This window comes from Alligator mississippiensis, chromosome 1 (genome assembly GCF_030867095.1).
Source record: "Alligator mississippiensis isolate rAllMis1 chromosome 1, rAllMis1, whole genome shotgun sequence".
In the NCBI taxonomy this organism is placed as follows: domain Eukaryota; kingdom Metazoa; phylum Chordata; order Crocodylia; family Alligatoridae; genus Alligator; species Alligator mississippiensis.
Window position 1 is genome coordinate 112,491,413 of NC_081824.1, and position 21,549 is coordinate 112,512,961.

Sequence of the window (21,549 nt, forward strand, 5' to 3'; positions counted from 1 at the left end):
AGCCCAGGCAAATTTACAGTGCTTAGCACTTTGCAGAATCAGGACCTAGGTAGTTGGTTAAATGGCTTTGAAAGAGGCCCCAGATTTGCATGAACCAGCTTCTTTCCTGCACCCAGCTCCTAATCTGTCCTTTTTCTTTCTTCCACATGATGATTATTCTTGTTCTTCTACCTGCTGCTCCTCTGCCCACTCCTCTTTCACTTGTGATTGCTGTGCTATCTTTCTGGTCTCTTTGAAGATTGCCTCACCTCCTAAGTGATTGCATGCATGCTGTCCTGCTCATGCTTTCTCTCTTTTTCCTGTATTTTGAAAAGATAACTTTTTACAATTATTTTAAAAATAATCTCATTTTATACAGCCAGCATTAATACTGTTCTAATGCATCGCCTAGAAATGACTTTATAAAACCCTTAGTTCATATCTCCAGTGCATTACAATAATTGGCCAATCAAAGGCATGGTGATTATGCTGCCTTTAGAAGGCATGGAATAGAATGCATAGCATATGTCATCTGTCAAAAAAATATTCAAAGTGTCAAATAAAGGCTACATACTTGCTCAGCTAACTTAAAAATCAGAAAGACTGGAATTTTTTGTACACTCAAAATCAGTCAATTCTTCAGGCAACTGATTCCTTAACAGGAATAAATTAGACAGTTTTGAAAGAGAAAAAGAAATCTGTCAGCCTATTCATATTCTAAGAAAATGTATTTCTTGGTTTTGCAGGTAACATAGTTTTGTTAGATTAAAAAAACAACAAATGTTTGCTTCTGTTTTAATAAATCCATCATTAAGACACTGTAACTTTTATAATCTATGGAACTGCGTCTCTCTAGCAACACTGAAAAAAAATTAAAACTCATGACTTTTAATTAACAGTATAAAATTCATTTTAAAAATGTGTTTTGGAATATAATAAGTGAATGAGAAACTGGAAGTGATTAACCCCGTTCTACAAATCTCTGTTCTTACTATATTTCTGCATACAAAGTCTTGTGTGAAGGGGTCCTGACCTCATTGGAGTCTGCAAGTTCTACTGAAATACAAGCAGTGCTACAATAATCATGCCTTAGCTTCTTGCCTCAGGTTGAGGTGAGATGGAGACAACTGAAATGCCCTCTGAATACACCTTACAGGATAAAATTTCTCAAGCAATAATTGTCCTAATAATTTGGCAGAGGTGAAAGGGTTATTACCTTCTGTGTCCTAGGTTAAGGCTGGAATCAGCCTCAATGGTTTGGAGGCTTTGTTCTTATTCTTAGGGGCCTTAACCTGTGACATAGTGCGTCATTATGTTATACCAATGGGCTAGGCAATACCTTGAAATACCTGTTCTCTAGGTATAACAGACTGATTTTTTTCCTTTTGTTACAAAAATGCCTCAAGTCCCTGTGCTGCCTCCTTTAAATTACACTGTTTTGAGTTTCAGCCAGCTGGAAAGTGGAATACAAGAAAGGCAGCTTTTTAGAGAGTCTGGAATTAAGAAGTCATGACTTGGGTCTTCCTGCATGAGCTTAATCAATTAATTTAGGGTCAGATCCAAATTATTCTAAGTGTCTCTGCTTAAGTGTTGCAGTACCTAAACATCTTGCCTCTATATACGATCCAAATAGAGAAGGTTTAGTGCCTAGGATTCACATATAGTCATTGAAAAAGTATGGTTCAGAGCAAGGAGATGCCATAGGCAGCCAACAGGAAACATTAGGCACTGAGGTGTGTCTAGATTCCTGCTCTTCCTCAGAGCTTAGGCAATTGACTCAGGTTTCCCATTAGGCACCTCCATCCTTTCTGGACCTAGAACATCTAGTGGGAAGACATCTGACTCACACTAACAGCAGTTCAGTTCAGTACAATGCATGACCCCCATGATAAGTTTCACTTGAAAACATAAGTAGTGGCGATAGCCTGGTTAGTGAAAAACTCACTCAGGAAGTGGGAGAGCTGGATCCTAGAGCTTTCTAAGTCCAAGAAGATTCATACCTACATCTCCCACCTTCTAGGAGAATCCTCTAACCACTAGGCCAGGGATGTTAAAGTTATGGCCCACTGGCTAGATTCAGCCCATGGAGCCATCCCATCTGGTCCACCAAGCTACCAGCAGACCATTGGAAATTGCTTGGGACATGGCCTGTCACAGAATTTAGGGCCTCTGAGCCCAAGTACCTGACCATCAGTGGGGGTGAGGCAAGGGGTGCAGCTATAGCCCTCTCTCTCCCTGTGCCTGCTGGACCCTCAGCATTCACCTGGATCAACTGCTGCCGGCCCCAATGGATACAACCCAGGAGGAGCCCCACAGTCTGGATTCAGCCTGGGGTGAGTTTGATGTCCCTGCATTAAAGTTATAGAGTAGTATAATTGGGGGAGTCCCCACTGCCTCTCCTGTTGAAGTCACAGCTGTAGGCAGAAGATAATTCAAGAATCATAGGGCAAAAAGATGAAAGCAAAAGAGGGCATTTCTTGGCAGCATAGTAATGACTGCAGTGCCTTGAGTGAAAGAACACAGTACATCAGACCCTACAGTCAGTGTTATTACTGAGGGTTTTTATCAATGGTTTTCTAGTATAAAATGCATAAACAATCTTATGACCAGGGTCCAAAACCCTGGGCTCTCACCTCACTGAACTACAGAGTAAACTTTCTTGTTCTTCTTCTGCCCCCATGAACCTTGCATCACTGGTTGCCCAGTGCCACAGCTTCAACAGGGATGTTGGAACATGCCTCCACCTAGCATACTCTATTCCTGGGGTACCTAAGGTACTCTGAAAGGAAAGAGATAGATGTGGATTTGATTCCCTGCAGGATACAGAAGGCCTAGGGCTCAGGCCTCTCAGTTACTGGATAAGTGGTTTAACCAATAGGTTTTTGTGAAAAAGCTGGGGAGCACCATCATCAGTGCTTTGTACTGGACTCAATCCTGTTGATGTCAGGGGTTAGGTCTGACCATTCTGATGTGGAAAACAACTGAGCTTAACCAGGAGTTAAATGCCTTCAGTACTTGATCTGGATCTCTTCTGCATGTGTATATCAGCCTAAATCCAAATACCTGTGCCAGAATAGAGACACCTAATGAGCAGACTCGCCCATTGGTTTTTGCAGCTGGTGAAGTCAATTTGGATAACATTTGGAGATAAAGCACCAAAGTTCCATTTCAGTTCCACTGAGGAATCTACAAGAATGGTTTGGATTGGGCCTTTAGTCTCACTGGGTGTGTCCATATGTGCATTAGATCCAGGAGCAGTGTACTTGCGAGCAGCACAACCAAGCAGGCATCTACATATGTAGGGAAGCGGGAGCAGATTTACTGCTAGTGGCAGCAAAGTGCTCTCACCTCCTGGGGTCCGCAGTGAGCTGCTGCCACCACCAGGGGGTGTTCTAGGCTCCCCCTGGGTGCTAGCCCAGAGGCTAACAGGGAGCACTGGACCAGGAGAAAGCTGTCTCCTGGCCAAGGCTGGGACATTGCTCCCTGACCCAGGGACTGCCTGCTGCCAGGGAGGGGACAATGTCTTCCTGCTCCAGCAGCAGGGAGCTCCCAGCCCCAGATCCCTGATCGGGGCTGAACACGCAGAAAGAACCATAGAATTGTAGAAAATTAGAGTTGGAAGGGGCCTCAGAAAATCATCTGGTCCAACCCCCTGCTCACAGCGGGACCATTCCCACCTAGATCGCCCCAGCCACAGCTTTGTCTAGCTGGTTCTTAAAAACCTCCAAGGATGGAGATTCCACAACATAGATAACCCGTTCCCGTATTTTACTATCCTCCTAGTGTGAACATTCTTCCTAATATCTAACCTAAACTTCCCATGCTGCAACTTGAGACCATTGTTCCTTGTTCTGTCATTGGCTATAACTGAGAACGGTCCAGCTCCATCTTCTTTGGAACCCCCTTTCAGGTAGTGGAAGGTTGGTATTAAGTCCCCTCTCAGTCTCCTCTTCTCCAAACTAAATAAGTCCAGTTCCCTCAGTCTGTCCTCATAAGACATGGGCCCCAGCCCCCTCACCATTTTTGTTGCCCTCCGCTGGACTACCTCCAATTTGTCCACATCCTTCTGTAGTGGAAGGCCCAAAACTGAACCAGATTTGGCCTCGCCAGTGCTGAAAAGAGGGAAATAATCACTTCTCTTGATCTGCTGGCAACATACCTATCAATGCAGCCCAGTATGCTCTTAGCCTTCTTTGCAACAAGGGCACACTGTTGGCTCATATTTAGCTTATTGTCCACTGTAACCCCCAGGTCCTTTTCTGCAGAGTTGCTACCCAACCAATCAGCCCCCAGCTTTTATTGGTACATGGGATTGTTCCATCCTAAGTGCAGGACTTTGCACTTTTCCTTGGTGAACCTCATGAGATTCCTTTTGGCCCCATCATCCAATTTGTTTAGGTCACTCTGAATCCTAGCCCTACCCACCAGAGACTGGACACACACCTTTCTGGGGTTATTTGATACTAGCAGTCTTTCCTGCCCAGAACAGGGGGTTTGGAGCCAATGATCTCACGAGGTCCCTTCCAGCCCTAAACTTCTGTGGATCTGTGTCTACTATTACCCCCAGATTGGTGTCATCCGCAAACTTGCTGAAGGTACACTTTATGCCATCTTTCAGGTCATTGATGAAGACATTGAACAAAACCAGCCCCAGGACCAACCCCTGGGGCACTCCACTTGATAATGGTTGCTAACTAGACATCAAACCATTGATAATTACCTTCTGAAACCAATGATCCAGTCAGTTTTCTATCCAAAGAGCATCAGGGGAGGGGCAGGTCTCAACCTCTGCCTTGATCTTCGATGGGACAGCTTTCAGCGAGGCCCTGGCTAGGCAGGGATTCCCCATCCAGTGGGGGCTCACTGCTAGCTGCCCCACTGGATCAGGGCAGAGGGCTGGGACCAAGACAGTTCCTAGCCCCCACTCCACAATTGTGGGGTGGGGGCTGGAGAGCCTGTTCCCCTCTCAGCTCTAAGATCGTAGAGCTGGGTTGGGAACAGGCTGCGGAGTTTGTTCCCTGCTCAATTCTGCAATCGCAGAGTGTGGTGGGGAACAGGGTAAGGAGTCCCTGCTCAGTGCTGCAATGCTGAGTGGGGAACAGGCTGAGAAGCTTGTACCCCACTCAGCTGTATGACTGTGAAGCTGGGTAGGGAAGAGGCTTCCCAGTCCCTGCCAGCAGGGAGCTCTCAGCACCACCTCTGCAACAGTGGGGCCAGTGCTGGGAGATCCTTATCTCCCGGCTTAAGCCCTGCAGTCACAGGGCTCAGGCTGGGAGACAAGAATCGTGCATTGCAGGCCCCACAGACACAGAGCAGGTGCTGGGAGATAAGGATCTCTGAGCCCAATTCCCATGGTTGCGGAGCTGGCATTGGGAGATAAGGATCTCCCAGCCCCCTCCTCCCTGCTTGTGATGATGAAGAAGGATCTCTCAGTCTCCGCTCCCCAATCGTGATCGCAGACTGAGAGTGGGGGGCTTGGAGCTCCCTGCTGCGGGGGCAGGAGGATATAGTCTCCACCAAGGCTCTGGTGGTGGAGCCTGCCACAGCAGCAGGCAGCTCCCAGGGGCAGGGAGCAATTTCCTGTCCCCTGGTGGCCAGCCAACCAAAAGCAGATTTGCTCCTGGTTACGTGCCTAAACACATGTTACTGCGCAGTTAGTAATCGCAAGTAAATTTGCTACTTGCATTTGCAGGTAGCAAATTTACTCATGATTAGCGAGGTTTACTGTGCAGTAAACTACGCTATGCTTCACATTAAAGTGTCTCGTGTGCCTCAGCACACCCACAGTGCTTCAGCTCCTCACTAGGGTGTTATGAGATTAAGTATGATAACACTAGCAAAGCAATTAGATACAAGACAGTTGCCTTTCTCTTCCACTTTCTTCAACAGCACTGGGTGAGAAGCTGGCTGTAAGAGTTTTGACACTGTGGCAGGGAGTACAATATACCAATACTTTTAACTAAATCTGTTTTCTCAGTTGCAGACTAATACAAGGATGGCCAAGAGCACATTCAAATAGATTTTAGAAAAGACTGCATTTGAATTCATCAGACTGAAGGCACAGCTGCCCATCCCTTATCTCTTATTAGAAGGAGGTCCAGCCTAGAGGGGAAGAGGTTTACTAAAATGTTGCCTTATGGAAAAAGTAATCACATTATAAAAAAGGTTGAGGACTTCCTTCAAATTGCATTACAAGCATTTTTTTAAAATATGCTTTGAAATCTTTCTCCTGACCACAAAATAGCATAACCATTCTTAAAAGAGTCTTATGCTTTTATTTCTTCAGTTCTTTCTGTGTAGGTGTAGAGTAAATAAAATTCTGCTTCCATACTCTGTGGGGTAACTATTGTGATTTTTTAGAGCTTGATCATTATATAATCTGATTTGGCAGACTGTAATGCCACTTGTGATACAGGTCCAAACTTTTAAGTATTAAGTTTCATTGAGCTTCCACACTTGTGAGAGTCACAGTTATAGTTTATGTTACTCCCGCCTCTCCCCCCTGCCTAATTCTCCAGCTTTTGTTGTCAAGGTTAGTGACACTAAACCAGTTTCCTAACAAGAAGACTGGAATTGAGAAATGATCCTGTCCCTTTCTTAGCTCTGGGGTCTACCATGTTCTTGTAAAAATGATATAAAGCATGCCTCAAAATAGTTTTTTTCAGCAATAACTAGCATTTTCTTTGCCAACCTCTGTTCCAAGCATTTTGAACTATGAATCCAAAGCTTCTTTGGAGCCTCTCTTCAAAGAACCTTAAAAATCATTTTTACAGCAGATATTATTCCAGCAAAATCATCATTGTTGTGCAAAACAATTTGTGAAGAATATTGATTTATTTTTAAAGGATAATATCAATTAAATCACTAATGTACTGATTATGACATTACTATTCCTCTGATTTATATTAGTTTTTCAGTTGATCCCAATTTTGATCTATCATTTTATCCACAAACAGGTCTTTTTCCAAAAATCAATTTACTTGTTTCATAATAACTTGTTGTGGTAGTCTCATAATAGTGATCAATAGTTGTCCTAATATAATTTCATTCATTTTCCCCAGATTTCGTGTCAGCAAAAGTTGCCTCTGTTTAAATCCAGTGAGAGCTTGACATTTGGCATGCTACTTGCCACCACACTGATATGATTGATCTTGTCTCTTTATGTACAATGGACAAACCATATGCCTAGAACAAGTATCTGAAAAAGAAGACATAAGATTATTACAGTGCACTTAATTTAGGGTTTATAGCATATAACTGAGACTTTTTGGGTCCGTTACCATTGACTCACTGGATGGCCTTAATCTCTGTGTGCCTCATTTTTTCTTCTGGGCATTGTGAATGTAAATATACAGAAGTGCGTGCACTTTGAAATCCTTGATTAAACCCTTTTATAATCGCTTTCCAATAGTCAAAGGAAATATAGAACTTAGCCTCAGTAAACCTTGCTACTATGTGTTGCATGTGTTCATTGCAGTAATTTAGGGGTCTGGCACATGCTACATTTAGGTCATGATTAAGGTGTTAGTAACCTGACCACATGTTAAAGCCAATTTATGGCATGATAATAGAGCAAATCTTTGTGGCTCATTTGTATCACACTTTAAATTGAATGTGTGGCCATGACAGATCCTGATGCTCAACTGAACATAGAGACCCTGCATGGGGTAGAACCAAAGTCTGGGGCTTAGTCCATACCAGATTAGTGGGATCAAGCTGGAGGCAGCGCCAAGTCCTGGACCCATCAGCCCCATTCAGTCCCCAAAGGCAGATGAATGGGGCTCTGTGTATCTGACATCAAGGAGCATCAACCCAGTCTCAGGCTCACTGCACCCCAGACCTTTAAAAAACAGTTGTGCAGCTGGGAGCCCTTACTGAATGTGCACTTTTTTGAGTTCCTGGGACTCCCCTGGAAGCAGTAGTTGAGGCTCTGGCAGCTCCAGTCCAGTGCGTGGAGAGCTTTAAAGAGCACACCTGTAGATGAGGTGTAGCTGTGCTTTTTAAAACTCCCTGGGTAGACCCAGACAGCAGGGAGAGTTTGGGGAGATTTTAAAGAGCTTCCCCAGGCTTCCCTGCTGGGGACTTTAATCCCTGTATCTTGCTGCTTTGGCTAGGGGTTGGGGATCAGAGTCTCCTGGTGGGATTTAAAGTCACCAGGAGGTAAGCCCTTCAACTCCTTCCCCTATCCCGCCTTTCAGGAGCCTCTGTTCCCCTGCACCCAGCAGCCTAGCCAAAGCTGCCTGATGCAGGGTTTTGACAATCAGACCAAGGCCTGTGTCAGCTGGTTCTGACAATCAGCTGATTGTCAGCTTAGTACACTGGGGACAATCAACTGATTGTCAGCTTTAGCCCCAGACCTCACTGGAGTCAGTATGGGTGTGTACAGACATTCAGGGAGGTTAGGGGGACATTAGATTGATCTAAGGCCACCTGATCAAAGGTAATTTGGGATGGAGAAGCTAACGGAGGGCCTTGGGGATATCAGGGTGGCAAGCAGGCTTCCAGTGAGGGATCAGGGGGCAGGTAGAGTCCATGGGAGGCTCAGGATGGCAGGTGGGGTCCCCAGGGGAGACAGAGGGGGCACGCAGGGTCTGTAGGTGGGATTGGGGGATCTGAGGGGCAGGTGGAATCCACAGGGGAGGTGCTGGGGTCTGGGAGGGCCTGGCAGGGACAGGGGCCTCATGGGGTCTATGGAGAGTTTGGGAGGGTGGGGGGCCTCACACTCCCACCCCCCAGAACCAGGGCTATTTTTCACCCTCCAACCCCCACAATAGACCAGCCTCCCATCCTTCCTGCTCGTCTCCCCACCAGGACTTACGTCCTTGACTCTGGGCACTGGCGAATCCTGGTAAAACTAGCACCAAGAATGAGTTGCAGGAACGGAGGTTTTAGTAGGCTTAGGATGGGGGGTCCACAAGTGTGAGGTTGTCTGTCTGGTGGTGGGGGAGGGGCTGGGGGCTAAAAATAGCCTAGTGCCAGGAAGAGGGTAGGAAAAACACAGTCCTGGGGTTAGAGTCACTGGGAGCTGTGCTGGGAACTATACAGAAGTTCAGGACAGTTAGACCGGTCTAAAATGGCCAACCCAATCTAAGTTAGACTGCCTTGGAGGTACAGTTAATTTATATCAGGCCAGCCATTTTTAGACCAATTTAACTGTCTTGAACAGAAGCACTTAGATTGACCTAACTAGGGATGTAAGTGTAAGGTCTGCACCTGGGCAAACTAAGTTTGATTGGGTGGCTATTTTTAATGCAATCTAGCCTCCCCCTAACCTCTCCAAATGTCTGCACCCTTTGAGTCCTGGTGACTAAAGCTTACTGTCAGCTGTTTGTCAGCTTGGGCTGGACATGTGGGTACTCCTCTTTTAACCTGCTGGTGCAGAAGGAACCCAGGATTTTGATCCTAGGCTGCCTCTGCACTTGCAAATAGCAATGGTACGATTAGGATCTGGTCCCAGCAATTACACTTCTTGCCAAGTGTGCCAAGGTCCTTAGTAATTAAGGAGATAGATATTTTAAATTACAAGTAATTGTTCATGATGAGTATTATGGCAGAAATATAATTGTAGATCAGAGAATACTGAAAATAAAGAGTTAAAGCTGCTGTTTATGTGTACTCTGCAGAAAATGGAGAAAACTTGAATAGCATGAAGAACAGGTTGAGAGATGCTGATGAAAGGAACTCTGATCTCCTGAAAGCATTGAATGACACATTTGGAAAGCTGTCAGCCCTTCCTAATGGTAAGTAGGGAAAAACGCTGAAGCACTGGGCTCAGCTGTGCTTTTTTTTTCCATTTTGCATCATTTAAAAATGTGTAAATATGTTAACCTTTGTCTATACCCATCTAGCCCATTGTCTGCTATCTTGGCCAGAGTGCTTCTTCTGAGATGAAGCTGTGCTGCATCTGAGAGAAACTAAAGTAAAAACAAATACCAAGTATTCAGTTGCATTTTGACCTGGTGGAGGCCACCATGTTTTTGACATTCTCCAATGGCCAGAAAGAAATACTGAAAACATTGTCAGCCAGTCAGTTTCTTTCAAAGCCAAGAGCCCTTCCTCTAACAACTATTTTTGTGGACAAAGTTTCTCAGCTTAATCAAAACCAGGATGATGGTATCAACAAACAGTCCAAAGAGACAGGAATCTGAACTAAATAAAATCTCAAATTGACCTCCAGATACCCTGTGGTTAGAGGGACCCAGCTGGATCCAGCCTGAAGGTTGGGTGACATGAGTGGCTGCCCAGGGCACCATGGTCAAGGGGGCACAACACAATCAGTGCCACTCCTTTCCCCAGTGAGTCCTCGTGGCCCTCTCTGGCTTCTGCTGAGCTGGCCAGGTACCCCTCGGGTGGGTTGGGGGGACTGCCAGGTAGCAAGCAGAGGGAGGCCACCCCACTCTCTCCTTACTGCCTCCACGGGCTGCAAGCCTCTCTCCCTTCAGAGCCAGGAGGCTTCTTCTCAGTCCTCTGCCTCCACTGACTGCTACCAATAATTAATTGCTTTCCAGCAGTGGCAGCAAGCAGCAATGGCAAGTGGCAGTGGCAATAAAAGTGGGTGGGTAGGTGGGAGTGAGGAGGCAGTGGCAGCAGAGGCAAGGAGCATATGCATGGTAGTGCCCAGCCTGGCCTGGCTCACTGTGTCTGGCTGCTGCCTATGGAGCAGTGGTGCTTCCTGAGAGCTCCAGGTGCCTTTGCCACCATGCCCAGGCAGTGTCTGGTAGCCACCTCACCAGGAAGTACCAGTGCTGAGGAGGACATAGGAGGATGAGGACAGGCTAGTGGTGGAAGGCGGCAGCAGCAAGCCTGGCAGGGAGTGTCCAACAGGGGTTGGGGAGTGCCAGAGAATAAAGTGGGGCATCCAGGCAATATGTGTCATGGTCTCCAGCTGCCTCTTACTCACCTGCATGCTCAGTGCTACTGTTGTGGGCCTCAAGTGCTTCCCCCTGGGCTCCAAGTTGAAGGGGAGCCTTTCTGCCCGGGCACCACTACCGGCATCTTCTACTTGGGGCTGCTGCTCTCTGCCAGGCCAGGGAAAGAGGTGCCAGGGGAGATGCCAGTTGAGGGGTGGGCACCAAAATGCGAGTTTGCCCAGGGACCCATTTTCCCTAAGGCTGGCTCTAGATCTACCTATAAAACCGAGTCACTTCAATCTGTCTGTATTTTGGATCAGTCAACAGTGAAGTATGGTAGCATGTAGTTGTTCCAAAAGCACCAATTGTGAAATAAATCAAATTAACATGGTTTTCCAACACTAGTGCTCCTGAATTTCTTTGTATATGAACATCGGTATATCCAGACATAGAAGAGAATACATATACACTTCCCAAGAACCATCATTCTATTTCCTTTATAAATAATTTATCAATTGACTATTATTAAGATAGAAAGAGATATTACCTTGAGCATTTCCATAACTGACATCTTGTTTCTGTTTACATGTGTTTCCTTGTTACCTTTCCCATTTCATTTAACGCTCTCCTTTATTGCTTCCTTATTAACACAGGAACTTCTGTGCCTTCTTTCAAAGTGACCCCTGATATGCCTCCTTCTTACAACTTAACTTTCAATTAACTGTCTATTCCCGAGCTGTCTTTCTGCCTGACTTTTTGCTCCAAACTAGAAAAGAAAGGAGAGAAAAGACTGTAGAAACTTGGGACTGGAAGGAATCTTTTGGGCCATCAAGTCAGCTTAGTCACAGTCAGCCATTTATTCAGAGCCTTACAAAGCACCCAGTCTGTGAACAGCACAATTGCAAGGCACAAAACCAGAAACGCCTTAGGTGAAAAGTAGGGCAGAGAAGAAATTAGTTAATATATATTCAGATAATACTAGTGATACTAAAGGAAATCTAAATTAGAGAAATGCACCATTTATAAAATCACAACTAACATCTGCAACTTTGGAATCAAAATGATGCAGTCTTCTTCATTGTAATTATCTTGTGCTTCCAGTTCCTCTTTCACTGTGGACCACTGTTTGCAGTCTTTATTTTCCATGCTATGTCTCATTTATACAGTAAGTTTCTTAAGACAGACATAGGCTTTCTTTAATTATCATGAAGTGACCTACAAAATACATTCTTTATAACTAATAACAAAAAGTCTTTAATATTCATTAATAGCCCCAAACACCGTATATTTACTACTGTGTGTGTGTATGAAATATATACACAGACAGAGAAGTACAATATAACATAATTATAATGGACACTGGTAAATGGAATATTTGCTTATAGCGAACTACAAGCTCCACCGTCTCTTTAAGAATATAGTTTGCTAAGCTCCTTCTGTCTGAGGGACAGCTTGTTTTAATGAAACTATGCCCTAAAAATTACTCTAACACAAATTTATAATCCGTCTATTCTGGGGTGGTCATGAAATTCTAAGGGCAGACAAAGTTTTGTATCTATTTATTTCTCATGTTTCTGCCTTTCCAGATTTTACATTGCTGAAGTATTTTGTTCTATATTAAAGAATCTGCCCAGATACTTGAAATTTCTCATTTATAAGATTTTGTGCTAATATGCCATGCCTATTTTAGATCATTCTGTGGTCTTATGGTCACAGCTACAGATATGACTGTTTTCTTTATGAGTGCAGATAGATGTCTCAGTCACACCGAATGGACCTCAGAGGGCAGTTGCCCTTAGGACACAGAATACTAAATATGAAGGAAGCAGAGGAAAAATGAAATACGCAACCCAAGGGAATCTAATAAACTACTGTCAAATTAGAGTTAGTGGGTATTTGCCCTTGGGAGAAGGATATTCACACATACACAGGCTCAGATGGCATGCTTTCTAAATGTGATTAAAACCAAGAATTAAATCTGCAGCAAATAAATGTCAAAGGTAGGAAAATGCAGTAAATTAGTTATCAAACAGGGAAATAACCAAGGGAAGGCACAAAAAATCCCTCCAGTCTTATCCCTGACTCTTCAAGGATTCAACAAGACAGACTGGCCTAAACTAATATTTCTCATGTCAGCTCCGAAGTAATAGCCTGGCTATAACAGAAAGAAGCAAAATGGGAGGACAACTTACCTTAGGAAAAGGACCCACATTCTCAAAAGGGGGAAAATGTAATAAGTGCAACGTATCCAGTGGCTAAATGTCAAGGGAAAAGAAACACAGCGATCTCAGCTTACATTCCTCGTAGGCAGGTTTCACACAACAAAATTTGGAATGCCTCTTAAAATGGCCAGCAAAGGAGCATACTCAGACACTTTAATGAAAAGAAGTAGAGAAAAATAATCAAGCCCCAATATCATTTTCCTTGTGAAATGTTGATATAGTACAAAATGGCTTCATTTTACTTTCAAGGCATGGATATGTTTTAGGGGCTTTCCCAGCCAGAATACCAAGAGGAGGTGCTCAAGGAGGCATGCCCTGGAATAAGATATGAACTTTGTTTTCAGAAGGCAGGATGAAGAAAAAAAAGATTTTTTTTGTAGTAAGTAACTGGTAGCAGCAGCTAGAGAACCCAGCCTCTTCACTGTTATTTTCGTTGTGGATCATGTGCAATTATTTTCACTTTTGCTCCCATAGAAGTTGATGTGGCAGAAACTGCTGTTACTGTTATTTCTTTGCTTACATTGTGCACCTCAATTTCCAGCAGCTGTTTTTTGGAGAAAAGGTGTGTGTTGTATGTAAGAAAATATGGTATACTACCTCAGGAAGGCAAGGCAAAATTCTTCTCCAAACTCTTCAGCATGCAGGTAAACCTCATCATTGCTGCATCACATCCAAGAGGTTTAGCATTGTTCTGTATTATGTGCTTGGCTAGCTCTGCCAATGCATTGTGCCATAGGCTTGTGGCTCCCGTGCTTTTGGGGGAGTTTGTGTAAGCTATTTGACTGACCCCCTTTGAGTAAAGGACCAGCATCTCCCCCATCTCCCCATTTCTTTACACATCCAGGCAGCCGAAAGGGCACTAAAAATAAGCCCCAACATAGACTAATGTTTTCCAGCTTTCTCACAGGCAATAGTGTAAGTGTAGTCTGTTTCCCTCTCCCCTAGTAAAAGACCCACAGTGTATTCTGTTAAATCACATAAACACAACAAGAAACCATGGACAATATGAGAACCAGTCCTACTTCCAGTCAGCTATAGGACATATCTTTACTAACCCAATTTACTAACCCACCATATAAATTGAAAAGATAACTTGGATGTCTTTTGATCTATTTCGCTCCAGTTGCCATAATACTACACTACCAAATCATATATATTTACAACATGCCTGGGAATCAGAGAAGTATGCTTTCCAATTTACTGATGGGAAACTGAGGCACAAGATTCATAAAGCCCCTAATGCCTACTTGGGTGCCAAAATCCTATTGAACATGTTGATAGCATTATCTCAAATGAGAATAGCATACAAGGACTTAAGATACAATTGTAGTTTGGGGTCTTCTCAGAGTCAGATCATGTATGGGAGAGCAGGAAGGAGTTAGAAGCCAATGGGAATGAAGTACCCCAATACTTTAGAAGATCTGGGCATGGCTAACTTGTCTAGGATAAAACTAGAAGTCTGTACTTGAGCAGGAAATGGAATTGCATTACTTGAGCCTCAGCTTACTGCCTCTAACCACTGCATCTATTATGTACCACAATATAACCTAAGTTGTTTTGATTAAGAAAATTAGTTTCCTGCACTCTATTCATCAATACATCAAAGTTCTCCATTGTATAAAAGATTTTGAAGGGTCATCCCTCTTTCACTCTCAAGATTAAACAGACAATCTTAATGCAGAGATAAAAATTCCATAGCAAAATGACTCTGGTTAAGGTAAGGTTTGGTTTTCAATGTCCAAATGAGATTGGGTAGTCTGCCTTTTGATTTTAAATCTGTCCCGCCAAGAAAGACTTACATAATACAATTCTACTCTCCCAACTCATGCTGCGTGGGAAGGTACTATTCCCATAGTAAGGTTTGCAGCATTCTGTACCAAACTGACTTTTTTGATGCATATAAATAAAACCACTATAACTTTGGCATGCTGCTTGATCTCTTTGATAAACTTTCTTGCTTACAGATACGGCTGCAAAAGTGCAAGCGGTCAAAGACAAAGCCAAACAAGCTAATGACACTGCGAATGATGTGCTGGCTAGAATTAAAGACCTTAATCAGAATCTCTTGGGATTAAAGAACAACTACAGCAAACTTGCAGATGACGTGGCCAAAACAAATGCTGTTGTGAAAGATCCCATTAAGAACAGTAAGTTCTTTATTTGGTTTGTATATTTTCCCCTTTATTCCCTAAAAGGAAATACACAGACCTCTCACTGTTACCATGATGTGATTTATAGGACATCAATACAGAACTTAATAGAACACATTAGTACAGTGCAACTCGCTGAGGTTCTATATTGCTGTACTGAATTTTAAATGTGAAATAAAAAACTTTTAGCCACAAGGATTGCTGCTGGTATAGGATAGAAGATCTGTCATCATCAGAATAAACTTACAGGCTAGGGAAATAAATTTCACATAAACCGGTACAAGTGATAAGAAACCAGTCAAATCTGTAACACAACAGAAGTTCAGTGCACATAAACCAAAATTTAAAATGCCAAAAAATGTTTTAAGATAAACCTGGATGAATGTAGTATCAGACTTAACTGATTTAGGTGAAATCAGTTTATTGAACTTCTGTCCCAGATCCCCTCCAGATACAAGTTAACTCACAGTCCCCCAGGATGTTTCGCACCTCCCCTACAACCTCCCCCCCTCTCCCCTCCCCCCGCACCAACACACACACAGGGTCAGCTAGCCTTGGCCCAAGCTGTCTGCTCCAGCAAAGCAGGGAGGTGTGCTCTAGGCAGCCATGCAGCTGCATTTTCAGAATCAAAAGTGATTGTCTGTCACTTGTTTATTGGTTCAAACTACACAGCCTGCGTAGACTAACCTGTGAAGACTGAATCAATTCAGCCTTGGACTTTCTGACTGTCTGTACTTAGCCCTAGTTTATATCTTTCACTATATCTTTTCATATAGTGAAAAACTGTTTAAATGGGGTGGGAGAGTAATTAAGGAAACTTCCATTTGACTGGAGATTCCCCACTCTGCACTGCTATGGTATAGTGTAAGCACAGCCCCTGTCAGCCCCTATGCAGTCCAGCTGTAGTGGTACAGGAAGTCTCTTTGCCCCCCAAGACAGCAGAGACATCAGTAGCAGCAGGCAATGGAGGGGGGAATGGGAAGGGACATGACTCTGAGCATGGAGAAGAAGGTGGGGTGGGAGAATTCTTACCTTCTTTGAGACTTAAGTCCCTAGCTGTTGCTTGTGTGTGTGGTGGGGGGGGGGGGGGTTGTAAAACCTTGGATCCATTTCTGGATATACACTGATATCCAGTTCAGGAGACTGAGTCTGAGAACCCTAATTTGAGTGCCCAAGTGTGAAAATTGAGGCAAATAGTTACACATCACTAGCAGCTTTGTATGCATCAAATGAGTTTCTTCAGAATAATCCCGTCCATTAAGTTATGTGACTATGTGTTTTTATTCCTTTTAAACAATTATCTTACAGTATCATTTTCTGTTTTTTCTTTTTGTCTCTATATCTTGCCAACAGAAATCAGTACGTATATTGTTCTTTTCTTTTTGTGCCTTAACTTTTCTTTTTGTTTTTTTCCTTTGCCAGCAACTGATGCTTCGCCACACATTAGAATAGCTTTTGCATGGTGTTCTTTTGGGTGCTGCTTTAGACTGGTTAAATATATATTTTTTTTAATGCTGCAACAATAGCACTAATGATTTTTGGATTATTGTATGGTATATTTAAATTGCCACAGGAGCTTTTATTCTCAGCAAGTACCTGATCTCTTGTACCAACTAATGGATGAATTTTAGAATATCTTCAATATTCAATTTGGATCACTGTCCACATTTGGACAGCTGCTTTAATGCTATCCACGTTTTATGTGATCGCTTCTCATTCCTTGTACATCTAACTTTTTCCCAGGTTACCAACATATATGTACTGTCAATGGGCACTAGCTACCATGCACATCAGAAGCAGGTCAGATATGCTAGGAGATTGACTGAGAAAGCTTTGGGGCTATTGATGAGTTGTATATTGGAAAAGATTCACTAATATTGACAATCAAGACTCATAGTAGAGATGATATCTTTTATTAGACCAACAAGATTTTTACAAAAATTTTTTTTTGCAAAAATCTTGTTGGTCTAATAAAAGATATCATCTCTACTATGAGTACTGATTGCCTTTTCCTCTAGAACAATACGGCTACAACCTGGATACCTCACTGATACAAAAAACTAGAACTCTTGGTTCCAAAATGATACCTTTTATTAGACCAACTGGAAAATGGCAAGAAAATTGTCCTTTTCTGCAAGCTTTTGGGATCAAAGTCCCTTCATCAGGCTCTGGAAAAAGTGTAGATGGTACAAGATGGTAAAAAGTCACCAAAAGTAGGAAATAAACTTCATTTTTGCACAGAGGGAGCTGAATATGGAAGTCTGTCCCTCTGGGTCCATGAATGTGTCTTTGTGAGCTGTGTTGAGTAGCTGTTTGATGTATTGATCAGGTAGAATTCCTTCCCTGGAGGTGTCAGATGGCAGGCAGGGAGGCAAAAAAACTTCCTTCTTGTTCTGCAATGAAGTTTAAAATCCAAAATTGGCTAAAATTCGGCATCTTCTATGTTTCAGGGGTGTACTTGGTAGCCGTGTTGGTCTGAGACAAAAATATTTATAAAAACTAGAACTCTTGGTTCCAAAATGATACTTTTTATTAGACCCACTGGATATTGAGAAACCCAGTGTCAATATTAGTTTCTCAATATACTCAATATACTCAATATTAGACCCACTGACATTGAGAAACTCAAGCAAATACAGAAAAAGAGAGGAGATCCTTATGTTGAACTAATTAAATGTGTTTGATACATGGAAAAATATTTGCAATGCCTTTAAATTTGTGACTAGGATGACATTTTTTATAGGTATGACCACATAACTCATTTTAGAAGTAGTCCTATAATTATTGGGAAACCAATTAATGAGTATGAAGGAATCATTCTTTTAAGAAAGGATAAAGAAGGAAGGTAAATGTTTACATGACAGCTGCATCATACTATACCAGTGTGTTTTTACAGCATCAACCTTAGCCTTAGCCACTGATCCAAAATATTAATGTAATTCTGGTATATGCTACCATTGCCATTTTCAAACCAATCTTAATGCATTACTAAAATTATCATGACCTTGTTTTTCTCAGGCACTTTATAGTTTATTTGGTCTTAGCACTAAAATATAAAATTGCTTGGGAATTCCCTCAAGTTTTGTTTCTGTTGTTTGTAGCCATTCCATCAAACTCTAGCTTCTAAAATCTTGCATTTTTTTCACGTGAAGTTGCAGATGCAGATGCCACTGTTAAAAATCTAGAAAAGGAAACAGATCGGCTCCTGGATAAGCTCAAGCCAATCAAAGAACTCCAGGATAACTTGGGGAAAAACATCTCTCAGATAAAAGAACTGATAAATCAAGCTCGGAAACAGGCCAATTCTGTAAGCCCTTTTTTCTCAGTAACTCTAGGTAGTGGGTGGGTAGTATGTTTTTCTAGTTTGCATTTTTTCCGGGAAGAGAATCCTTTTCAGTTTCAGATGTGTATATTGAAGATTACAATATAAATACTTATATAGACAGAACCTAGAATATTAGATATCTGATGATTTTCTACCTCTGATAGTGTTATACCATGGCTCTATCAAATGCAATATATTTTCAGAAATGTAGCACTATGGAAAGATTATCATTTAAGTGATGTTGTAGATAAAAGTACAGCAAGAGGTCAGTGAAGGGGGGAAGTATCCATCACTAGATATTTGTGCAAAAACTTAAAAATGTAGAGATCACAAGCTTGGTTTTATTTACCAAGCACAGATATCCATAACCTGATTTTTCTGAAAGTTCCATTACTCGTGAAAAATATGGTCTTAATAGCATCATGCCTGGTTTTTGGTCCCAGACTGAGCCATCTCAAACTCACTGAAAATGCTAAGTGTACTTGCTTTTCCATTTTCTTCATTTTCTTCAACTGGTAACAATTGAATAGACCCTTGTGTTCAGGATAAGAGTGTATTTTCTAGCATGATTACTAAGTCCCAAGCCTTTCTCCCTGATGTAATTATGTTTTTAAACTCAGGGATCAGCCAGTAATACTAAACTTATTTGGTTTGTGACCTACAACAATCAGGAATACCGTACAGAAAATCCTAAGAGATGTAAGTTCAATAAGTCTCCTGTATAATTCATATGAAACCCAGATATGGGAGGACAAATGGCTGAAAGGAATGTACACATAATAACAGAGCTGTGACACATTTGTTCTTTGAACCACCTTGATAAAACCTATTTCAGATTCTCATGGAAGTATAGATAAGGCAAAAAGGCAGGTTAACAAATACTAATACTTTTCACCTATGTAGCACCTTTTATCCAAGCATTTCAGAGCACTTTGCCTCCTAACGCCTCTTGGGAATAGGTAAGTACATTGTTTTTACCCCTGGGATGCTAAAAGATAAGGAAGTTAAATGTCTTGGCCAGTCATGTAGGGACAGAGATAACCATACACTCTTGAGGCAAACAGAAAATGAAGTTGTCTTAATATTAGTGTGACATAAATGTGACAAAAGTTCTAGGGCCAGTTCTTATTCCATCTATTAGGCATCTAAGTCCCTGAAAAACCACTAGTGGAAAAGAGAGTTCTCCTCACCCCTTTTTTTCAACTTAGTTTTAACACTAAGATGAAGACATATATCAAAAGATAAATGCATGAAAGTATGAAAGGTCTTTTAGGGACTGTAGAGGGTGGAATAAAATTGCGCTAATGCTGCATCCAAATGATCAGGGGTGTGTGGTCTGTGGTGCTACAGACTGCATGTGGAGAATGTTAAGATTTGGACATGCACATTTGCAGCATAGTGGCAAAATTTGCTACCGGGATTTCCCAGTAGTAAAAAAAAAGAAAAGAAAAAAGAAATGCCAGAAAAAAAGTGTGCACTGGCACAAATGGAGGCTGGGCTGCCCAGAGTCATGGTCTGGCTGCTGGAACAGTCTGCATCTGCCCCTGTATGCCACCAGGACACCAGGTAAGACTTCTGGGGCCAGCACAGGTGCAGGCTCCAGCCTCCAACTCTCCCTGCCTCCAGCTCTCCCTGCCAGAAGGGCAGGATCTGGGCAATGGAGTTTGCCCATTGTGGGACAATTTGTCCTGCAATGAAGCACGCATGCAGGGGCGTGTGCTGAGGCAAGTTGTGTTGCTACAAGTGCATGCCCCTGCTCACTTGGATGCTACCTAGGTGTGTAGTAGGTGGAATAGTCTATAACCCTTAGCACCCTTCAAAAAAAATTCCATTCAAAAGAACTTCAAACACACAGTAGAAGCCAAGGTAGAACTCATTTGTACCTGGGTCATTCACAGCATGCTTAATTTGCAGCAGATTGTTAAACTAAGAACAAGCTGCTGAGCTGCTTGCTGTGGCTTTTACTTCAAAGGGTGCTGTTTCCCTGATCAGCTGTAATTTATCAGTGATCCCATGCAGTTGAGCAGAGAAGTGGTACCCTTTTAAATAAAAGCCAGCCTGAACAGGTGGAACATCTCAACAGTCCTGTGTGACAGCTTACTAGATGTCTGTATGTCCCTGGCTATTTTGCAAACCTTCATCTTCACAGAAATGTAAGGAACCTAACTCACTCTGAAGTACCTGGATTCTACCATACAGACCTCTCCTGGTCTTTTCTGTTTCCCCCAGTGGACACTCAGTCACTGATTCCCTCAGTTCTCCAAGTCTGAACTTCCAGGTCTTAAGATCCTGATTCAGCAAAATATTTCCACTTGCAGCAATAAAGTAAATGAGACTCGCACACTGAAAATTATGCAGATGATGAATAATTTTAAATGTCAGAGCTTTAATGCATTTCTGAATCCCACAAAATAAACCTAACTTGGAGAAAGAAACTATCGATGTCATTGCTAGTTTTGGGTACCAAGAATCTAGAAAATAGTTAAATGGTCCAGTTAATTACATGGAATTTCTTGTTTTCATCTATTCCATTTGCCCTAATACCCTAGTGAGTTCATTCCAATTCCCGATGTTACAGTATATAACACAGACCTCATAATCATCATTATTAGATCATTATTTTTATGACTTACTGCAGATTTCTTAAAATAGACCTAGCAACAGAAAAAGGGGCAGGATAAAAATTTCAGCACAGCTCAAAGAAAAGGAAACTTGGAACACACAATGGTGAAGAACACCTCCTTTGGGGACCATTTTGTAGCACCATGAAATCATAAAAAAAATTATTTGTAAAAAGAATGTTTAAATAAACCAACCATACAGGTCAAATCACAGATACTAAAGGCAGAAGAAGGAAGGTTACCTAGTCCATCCCCAGCAATATGCTAGGACCTAGGTTATACTTCTGATTCCTTTCTATGGCTAACTTTTCGATATCTCTGTTACCTGAACCTCCATAGTAGCCCTTTACAGATATTTATGTATTCTAGTAATTTTTATATGAAATAAATATTCTCCTGATG

At 42.3% G+C, this 21,549-nt stretch overlaps 1 protein-coding gene across 1 annotated transcript in view; it reads left to right on the top strand.

Moving 5' to 3' along the window:
- Positions 1-21,549, top strand: part of LAMA2 (laminin subunit alpha 2) — a 630,290-nt gene that overhangs the window by 540,396 nt on the left and 68,345 nt on the right. Inside the window, exons 42-44 of the mRNA XM_019479551.2 lie at positions 9,603-9,719; positions 15,016-15,198; positions 18,354-18,508. Coding sequence (XP_019335096.2) covers positions 9,603-9,719; positions 15,016-15,198; positions 18,354-18,508 — 455 coding nt within the window. The remainder of the gene's footprint in view (positions 1-9,602; positions 9,720-15,015; positions 15,199-18,353; positions 18,509-21,549) is intronic.